Consider the following 9,829-nt stretch of genomic DNA (forward strand, 5'->3'; position numbering starts at 1 on the left):
GAAAAAGAAAGGGAGGGAGAGAGGGAGAGAGAGGAGGGAGGGAGGAAGTGGGGGGAGAGGAAAGTGAAGGGAAAGGAGGGGAGCGGAGGGAAGGGAAGGGAAAGGAGAAGAGGGGAGGGGAGAGGAGGAGGAAGAGGGCAGGCAGGCTGGCTTTAAATTGAGGGTGTTAGCTGGATGTGGTGGCACACACCTATAAACCCTGCACTGAGGAGGCTGAGGCAGGAGGATCACCACAAGTTCGAGTCCAGCTTGGGCTATTTAGTGAGTTCAGGGCCTGAACTATACAGTGAGACCCTGTCGGAAGGAAAAAAAAAAAAAAAAAAGACACAAATTAAAAAAAAAAATTAGACCATGTTTCTCAAAATGTGGCCTATGGTCCACCCTTACTGAGGCCAGCAAATTTCAGTGTTACATTCCAGCAACAGTTAAATTGTATAAAATGGTATCCCAGACCAAGAGAATCCTCTCTTAAGTTGGACAAAGAGAAACCGTAAGCTAAGTAATGCATAGTTTGCTCTTTTCTTAACTGTCTACACAACACTTTCTGTGTGCCAGGCTCAGTGACTAGCCTGGGTAGATGACTCCTGCCTTTGCCACCACAGCTCTTCCAGTCTCAGGAGAAATGTTCTTCAATTTTCCCTTTCACCAGCAGCCCTCAATAGCAATTATGGAAAGGAATCTCTCTGGGATATTTTCAAAGAAAACCTTCAAGTTTGGCTGAAGACAAAATATTTGCAAAGTGCCCATTCAAACTGACAGTGATTCTGCCATCATCAATATTTCAGGAAATAAATGTGAGACTTTTTTTTTTTTTTTTTTTTTTTTGTCTTTTTGAGACAGGGTCTCACTACGCAGTTCAGGCTGGCCTTGAGCTCTTTGTAGCCCAGGCTGGTCTCAAACTCACAATGATCCTCCTGCCTCAGCCTCCAGAGTGCTGGGATTACAGGCACGCACCACCATGCATGGCGAGACTATCCATTTTTAAAGAGCCCAACAGAATTTACTGATTGAGGATAAATTCACTAAAATTATCATCTGGACAATAAAAGAGAATACCTGAGACCTCACTTTTTGCATAGGTTACTGAAACCTGATCAGGCAAGAATGAGCTGCTAATTGCCTAAGAACCACAGGCTGAGGAAAGGATGAACATGTGCTCCGAGCTGCAGCAAGCCTTCATTCAAGAAGATCTGTTCAAGCTTCTCAAAGCGATTGATTGGGAATTACTAAAATGGGCACCCGCTTTTGGTGATCAGTATGGAAGTAGAGAGCAAATCAATCTGAACATAAGGCTAAACAAATAATGCCTAAAAACTTTATCTAATTTCTTTCTGCAGGAGCCCCATGCAAAATCAGCTACATCTGATGTTCTAACAGTATAGAATTTCACACAAATGACATTTATAATAGGGAACAGAAGGGAACTCTCTTGCGAGCTGAATTCAGTAAAAAGCTCAGTATTTTATAATTAGGATGGCTGTTTTTTTAAAAAAAACAAAACAAAACTTGGTGGGAGTGTGGTGCTATACACCTATAATACCAGCATCCTGGAAGGGTAAACAGGAGAAATCCAAATTCAAGCCCAGCTTGGTCAATTTAGCAAATTTTTTGAGACAGAGCTAGGGATATAGCTCAGTGTATAGACCCTGCGTTCAAGCCCCAGTACCACAAAACAAGAAAAACAGACAGTGGGCAGGCAAGCATCAAGCTGGGCGTGCTGGTGCATGCCTATAACCTCAGCATTCAGAAGACTGAAGTAAGAGGATTGCCATGAGTTCAAGGCTGGCCTGGGCTACATAGTGAGTTCAAGGCCAGCCTGAAGTACACAACCAGACCCTGTCTCCAAACAAACAAGCAAACAAACAAAAAAACAACTATAAAATTTAGCCAGGCATGGTGACACATATTTATAATCCCAGCTACTTGGGAGGCTGAGGCAGAAGGAGCATGAGTTTGAGGCTAGCCTGGGCTACAGCAAGACCCTGTCTCAAAAAACAAAAACAAAAACAAAAACAAATGTGGTGGTGCATACCTATAACCCCAATGCTTGGGAAGTCTGAGGCCGCCTGGGTGGTCACACAGTGAGGTCAAGGCCAGCCTGAAATACACAGGCCAGCCCGAACTACACAGGCCAGCCCGAACTACACAGCGAAACCCTGTCTCCAAACTACACAGGGCCAGCCCGAACTACACAGGCCAGCCCGAACCTCACAGCGAAACCGTCTCCCCCCGCAAAAGCCCCAAACTTTATTTTGCTGTTAATGGTCAAAGAACTCTAGAAGTAGTACAGAGTCTTCCTAAAGAAGGCATCTGTTCTGACAGCTATTAGGTCAAGGTGTCTCTTTGACCTCTCCCAGTATCTAACCTCCACATACCATTATTGGGCCTGGCCCTTTAGGCTCTTAGATGGTTGGAAAACAGATCCAATATTTCAATCTATAGAATCATGTAACTCATCTTAGAAGATCAGAAAGCCTTTTGCCGCTACTGTTTTTTGAGACAGGACCATCCTGTTAGGCAGTTTAGACCGGCCTTGAACCTGTAGCAATCATGGCTCAGCCTTCCAAGTGCTGGGATTATGGGCATGTACTACCATGCCCAGCTCAGAAAGCTTTAAAAATAGATCACAAGGGGCTGGGGATATAGCTCAGCGGTACAGCATCTGCCTGGCAAATGTGAGGCTCTCAGTTCAATTCCGGGTACCCCCCCCAAATTTTTAAAAATAGATCACAAACCAGGTGTGGTGGTACATGCTTGTAATCCTAGCTACTGAGGATTACAAGTTTGAGGCCAGACTGGAGAACCCTGTCTCAAAACAAATTTTTTAAAAAAGAGTTTAGGAATATAGCTCACTGACACAGCACTTTGCCTCGAATGGTTAAGTAAAACAAGGGGGAAGGGGAACACAACAAGGCAATAGGACCTGTAACTAGTAGCAGGGGCTGAACTAAGCACAGGTTAGGGGTGGGATACAGCCCACCATCCTCCATTCACGAAGTTAGTTGCTAAAAGGGCCCCTTTTAGAACAGTTTTTGGGCTGGGGATATAGCTCAGCGGCACAGCAACTGCTTGGCAAGCACAAGGTCCTGAGTTCAATTCCCAGACCAAAAAAGAAAAAAAAAGAACAGTTCTTGTAGGAGGTCAGAATTTAAATTGGATCATGTGGCATTGATAAACAGGCCTTAGCACCTGGTTCATCCAAGCATCTAACAGCGGCTGATTTGATGCAAAGACTTTTATCTATTGAAAAACTTTATATGAAACTAAGAAAATTGGCCGGGTGTGGTGGCGCATGCCTGTAATTCCAGCACTTGGGAGGCTGAGGCAGGTGGATCGTTGTGAGTTCGAGACCAGCCTGGGCTAGAAAGTGAGCTCAAGGCCAGCCTGAACTATATAGCGAGACCCTGTCTCAAAAAGACAAAAAAAAAAGAAACTAAGAAAATGAGGATGGAAAAACCAGGAAAGCCTGTTTTTGGTTTTGCTCATGTTTTTTCTGCTGATCTATCCTTACAAGAAAAATAAACCTCAGCTTTTAAATTTATTGCTATGGCTAGGAATGGTGGCACACGGCTGTACTCCAGCACTCTGGAAGGCTGAGGCAGGAGGGTTGCAAATTTGAGCCCAACCTGGGCAACTAGGCAAGACCCTGTAAATAAGTAGGTAACCATTAGAGTGAAACTTAAACTATGGAAATCACTTTTGGGGTTTTGGGGTTTCATATGAAAATGGAGATGAGTATCTGTGACATTTAGAAAATAAGCACCTTGATCTAAAGGAGGTACACCTTTTAGTACCTCTTTCTACCTTTAATCATAAGCAGTTTTTACCATCTGTTGTGTGCCAGGCCTTCTAAGCACTTACCATGAATTTTCTTGTTTGTTCTCCAAAAAAATCTTACAAGATAGGTACTATTCAACCTCCATTTTACAAATGAAAAAGATAAGATTTTGAGAAGTATATGGTTAAAGGCCACACAGGTAAGTGGTAGAGTGGGGATCTGAATGCAGAAGTGGGGTCTCCATAGCCCCTTAGTTTCTCCTCTCCAATTTTTCTCTGTAGAGGGCAATGGAAGCTGCACCACCCCCTTACAGCTCTGCCACTTAGTGCCAGGCTTGCCCCTGTCCAGCTGACCAGTGGGGACCCTGAGCCAAACTGCCACTTCCTTTGGCAGGGTGCCCTAACCTACCCTCCCCTTATAACACCGTTCCCTGAATTAAAGATTCCTCTTGCAGATTTTTACTTTAAAGGATCCAATTGTGAAATGACTGCTTTCTAACCCACCTAAAAATTCCGACCATGATGAACAAGGGGAGGAGAGGAAACTCACGGAGGCAAGGGCCCTGAATCTCAACTTTTAAGGCGAGTTACAATTGGAACAGGTAGCAAAGGGCAGTCAGAAAAGAGCAGCTTGCCAGGAGTGATGGTATATGATTATAATCTTAGTATTCAAGGATAAGGCTGCAGTTGTGTTTTTCACCCAATGGGGAGTTTGTGAACAGAAGCAAAATTTTGTTGAAAGCTTTTCAGAACCAAACAGTTTGCGAAAAGAAGCACTCATAAACCAAGGTATATATACTGTATATATACTCTCTGTACTGTATATATACTCTAATCTAAGATCGGCCCGTTCACTTAAAGGACGGGTCTGAATAACGGGACAATCTAAAGTATTTCTGTTTTGCTGTTCAAGCAGAAGATGGCATCACTACAGAACAGCAAATATACAAGAACCTTTAACGAAGGTAAGAAAAAGTTGAACAAATCCCCTCAAATTTTCCACTGATAAGCATGACTACTTCTTATTTCCTAGATCAAAATGGTTTGCAAAGTCAAAGTAGTCAAAATCCCCTGAAGGGCTTGTTAAATGCACATAGCTGCGTTTCAACCCCCAGTTTCTGATTCAATACCTCTGAGAAGAGACCTGCAATTTGTATTTCTAACAAGTTTCCAGATGATACTAATGTTAGTTTAGGGGACATTTTGAGAACCCCTATCTAAACCACTTTTCATCCATGACCTTCAGGTGAGATCCTACTCTATAACCTCTAAAGTCCTTCAACACAACCCAATTAATTAAAAAATGCATACTACTAAAATATAGCTTTGGTCTTAGGAAACTGGCCTAGCAAAACAGACCTGATTGTGTTTATTTTGTTTTTTTGTTTTTTTTTTTTCTGGTACTGAGAATCGAACTCACGACCTCACGCTTGCCAGGCAGGCGCTGTGCCGCTGAGCTAAATCCCCAGCCTGACTGTGTTTATAAATTAATGGTTCAAGACTGTTGGGCATGGTGGCACATGCCTGTAATCCCAGCACTCAGGAGACAGGAGGATTGCTTCAAGTTCGAGGCCAGCCTGGGCTACAAAATGAGCTCAAGGCCAGCCTGAACTGCATAGTGAAACCCTGTCTCAAAAAAAAAAAAAAAAAAAAAAAAAAAAAAAAAAAGAGCCTCAGGATAACAGGTGCATAGGATGAACCTTTTTAACTATCCCAGTTAACTGTCACTGGGGCATAGGAGTAGGGTGAAAGCACTCAATGTGACTCTAACCTCAATTCCTAAGATATTACTGGAAGCAAAAGATACATCATCTATGTATCTGAGTTGCCTGACACCAACACCATTTATCAAGTTCCCCAAAGAAGAATGAAAATTTGTTCCTCAAATTACAGTCTGTGGGAGCTGCTCAAAAAGTTAAATCCTATGCCGGGTGTGGTGGTGCACACCTGTACTCCCAGCACTTAGGAGGCTGAGGCAGGAGGAGGATGACTGAAAGCCCAGCCTGGGCTACACAGTTATAGCAAGTTCAAGCCTAGCAAGAACTATAAACTACATAGGAGACCCTGTCTCAAAGAAAACAAACAAACATATATAGATGCTAACCCTAGAAAGCACCTGATGAAAAACATCTGTATTCTTCCACCTTTGGGGGAGGGGGATGTATACACACATCCACACCAAAAAAAACCAAACAACAAAACTTTGGATTGTGAACAAAGGATTTTTAATGTTATCCCAAAGAGCAACTAAACACTAAACTAAGACAAATCAAAAGTTAAGCAGCCCTCTCATCTGGCCTGTGTTTTTCTGACCTTGTAAGTAAATATCCCAAATTTACAAATTGCCACAGATTGGCAATTAAAAAAAAAAAAACAAACTGATGAGAATAGTTTCTCCCTACTGCTTTAAGACCTTGTCTGTGAACTTGAAGTGGCAGAAACATTTTTAAATGATTTACTACAATAACGTGATCTCAGTATATAGTTGCGGGAGTAGGATGCTTCAAGTATCATCCTAGTTGCAGAACTAACAGAATGTTCACTCTATTGCTCAAAACACAGGATCATTTTAAGCTCTCCTCAAAAGGGAAATAGGTTTGATTCTCTTCAAATCACACATAAAGTTACTAGTGTGTTGCTGGGCATGGTGACAAAGGCCCATAATTCCAGAACTTGGGAAACTAAGGCAGGATGACAGAGAGTCGGAGGACGGCCTTGGCTACACAGCAAGTCTGAGACTAGTCTAGACTATCTCAAAAAGCCAAAACTACTGAAGTGTTGAAAACATACATGAAAGCATACCAGGTTGGGCGTGGTGATGCACACCTGTAATCCCAGGACTCAGGAGGCTGAGGCAGGAGCATAGCTGTGAGTTCAAGGCCAGACTGAGCTACAAAGTGAATTCTAGGCCAGACTGAACTGCATAGTGAAATCCGGTCTCAAAATGACAAAAACGGGGCTGGGGAAATAGCTCGGCGGCACAGTGCCTGCCTGGCAAGTGTGAGGTCGTGAGTTCGAGTCCCGGTTCCAAAAAAAAAAAGACAAAAGAAGAAAAAAACGAAAGCACTACCACATTACTGCCTAACCCTTACCCTAAAATTACCATAAGCTAAATCCTCTTGAATGGATTAGAAAGTAAACCCATTTCCAACTAAACATGGTTGAGAAGACTGTTAAAAGCTCCCCAGTCATTAACTTTAAAAAACCCTGCTTTTCTTACTCAGTTTTTCTTTTTCTTTTTTCTTTTTTTGAGACAGGGTCCAGCTATGTAGCCGAGGCTGGCTTCAAACTTGTGGCAGTCCTCCAGCTTCACCCCTAGAGTGCTGGGATCACAGGCGTCCACCACCATGCCCAGCTGCTAAACCAGTTTTTTAAGGCACACTATTTATGACACAATTCTGAGGTTGGAATGTCAAAAATGGACCATTTTTAATCTTTACTGTGAACCTTAAGAGAGAACAGTATCTCCCCAAAAATGACTGAAGCCTAAAGATGGAAATATATATGATAAAATATGCATGCCTCCAACCAGTGTGAAAATGACCCACAAGCCTCTGCTGGGACTCTCCAACCAGACTACCAGTTAGGATTTTAATTCAAAAAGTGCTAGATTTGGAATCACACAAGCCTGTAAGCAGTTCAAACCAGTTTCCCTTCATTTGATAAGCCTGTCGCTATTCTCAATTCGCCTATCAACATTTTAGGCAGTGAAATTAAATTGTGAAATACTGTTCAAGCACTCTAGGGTTTGAGAGCATCTGTATTTGCAAACATTAGAAATCTGAATGCAGAACTGAAAAACTTCCCACCAACTCACATTCTATCAGATCAAAACAGATTGTGTATGCTAAGACAGCAATTAACAAAGAACCCTTTTATACCTGAAAACTCCCAACCATTTTTTTTTAATGCTGAAAACATATATCTGATACAATTTGACACTTTACTAAGTAGGTAAGAGCAGCAGCACCAGCACACAAGTAAGACCTGGCTTTAGTAAGTATCCTGGGAAGCAACAGACCGTACGCTATATTAGTATTCCTGAATGGGATCTCTATTCATCACTTTTGCATATACAGGACAAAATGCCCAACACAATTTAAAAGGGGTTTATTTTGCTCATGTTTCTAGTGGGTTACGTCCATAGTTAGCAGCTTTCAAGCCAGACTGATGCATGACAGAAGGCCACAGAAGGGGGAAAGCAGTTCACCCCATGACAGCAATGAGGTATAGAATGCAGGAGCAGAGGACAAAAATACACTCTTGCAGGTAACACCCTGAGTGACCCACCTTCTGGGGCCCCTCCTCCCAACAGCATAATCAGCTATGATCCAAACACATGAGGCTTTTGGGGGACATTTTAGATCTAAAACATAACAGGTTCATTATAGATATGGCCCCAACCAGAACACGATCCCTCTCATCAACAGACCTAATTTCTTTGTACTTTATGCATGCTTTTATGTATTCCAGCCCAGACCATTTCAGGAATCCAGAAATTAATTTCTAGCTGTCAATGTCTTCAGAAACATTAGCCAAGAAGAAACTGATTTAGTATCTTTAATAAACATATGATCTTGCAGTGATTCCTGAGACACCCCATTCAGCCCCAGCTGATATCCGAACAAGCAATTTAAAATCACAAGTTCTTAGGTAAAATCAGTCCTTCGAAACAGGACTGAAGCGTTATTTGTGTGGGTCCATATCCAATTTGTAACAAGAAGTAAACAGTTAAAATCCAGTCACCTTGTACCATTCCTACAGGAAATCTGTCTCCCAAAGAAACATCAATACAGAGGACACTTCATTTTGAGAGCGATCCCATATCTGTAATCCTCATTCTACACATGTAAGTCAGTAACACGTCAACTACATAGCTGTGTCAGAACTTGTGTGCCAACATATACTGATTCACAGTCATACCTGGTCTGAGACAACACTCTCTTCATGTAAAAGCTACCTGAAGCAAACTCCAATCTAAACTTGGTATTTACCCTTCCAGAAAGACATCCAAAGCAATTTTTACCTGAATTTAGCTATTATTCTGTCCAGATAGCAAGCAAGTCTACCACTCTAGAGAATACCAACAAAATATCTATACAATGTTACTAAACTCCCCATCTATAAAGAAACACTATTTCATTAGTAACAAAACCTACTTTTGTATAGCGGTGGGGGGACCTGGAGGCCGGCAGCTTTTTCAAGTCAAGGAAGGCATCTCCATTTTCTGTTTCACCCACACTTCTCCTATCCATGGTTTCTTGGTCTAAAACTTTTTACACCTGGAAGATAAATCAGTGCGAAACTGTCATGGAGCACAGTAAGTTTTCACAGGTCTTAGCTGTGTTTTTTTTTTTTTTTTTCCCTAAGAGAAGCTTTATCTCTTAAAATAGTTTTTAAATGAAAACCATCACGGTTTAAACCAAAAGCAATTTGGAAGTAGAATTACAGGGGCAAGTTATTTTTCCCAGTGAAGTATTCTAAGCATCAACAGAGCAAGGCAGGCAGAAATGCAAGGTGCTCAACTTCAGAGGACAATCTTTAACCAGCTTTTAATACAAAGAGAACACCAGCATTAGTCGCTGCCGACCACGGAGACAGCTCAGAAGTGGGGAAGTTTCCCGGAGTGGGGGCAGGTAGGAGACTGGGTCGGGCGGGGATCCGGGAAGTCGGGCTGTTGTAAAGTGCCTGTCACTTGCCAAAGGACGGCGCCAGCTGCCCCTGGTTATCCGAGAGTCAGCGGCTGGGACGGGGCCCGGGCGCCCCTCTTCCAGCCGGCCGCACCTGTGGCCGTGTCAGGGGCGTCCCCGGCCAGGACCAGGCGAGCGCAGGTTTCAGCTCTGGAAACAGCTTTCCCAGGCCAACCTCCGGCCCCTCGCGCAGGCCCTGGCCGAGTGGCCTCTCCGGAGGAAGGGCGGGGACAGTACTCACGGATGGAGGCGGACCACAGGGAACCCGGAGGCCAAATCCCGGGCCCGGCCGCTTCGAGCTGGAGCTGGAGCCGGCGCAGGCCCGCCGCCACCCACCGCGGCCCGGGCCCAGCCAGTCCGCC

At 43.4% G+C, this 9,829-nt stretch overlaps 1 protein-coding gene across 4 annotated transcripts in view; it reads right to left on the reverse strand.

Annotated features, from left to right (window-relative positions):
• The window catches only part of Eif4enif1 (eukaryotic translation initiation factor 4E nuclear import factor 1), a 48,457-nt gene that overhangs the window by 38,192 nt on the left and 436 nt on the right, over window positions 1-9,829 (reverse strand). For 3 of the 4 annotated variants that reach the window (XM_005396315.2, XM_005396316.2, XM_005396313.2), the window contains exon 2: window positions 8,937-9,059. In XM_005396315.2, the coding sequence (XP_005396372.1) occupies window positions 8,937-9,032 (96 nt within the window). In that variant the 5' untranslated portion in view covers window positions 9,033-9,059. Of the gene's footprint in view, window positions 1-8,936; window positions 9,060-9,708; window positions 9,801-9,829 lie in introns of those variants that run through there. The other variant, XM_005396314.2, reaches the window with a different exon arrangement.

The sequence above is a fragment of the Chinchilla lanigera genome, unplaced genomic scaffold, assembly GCF_000276665.1.
Source record: "Chinchilla lanigera isolate Chin_1 unplaced genomic scaffold, ChiLan1.0 scaffold00054, whole genome shotgun sequence".
Classification (NCBI taxonomy): Eukaryota; Metazoa; Chordata; class Mammalia; order Rodentia; family Chinchillidae; genus Chinchilla; species Chinchilla lanigera.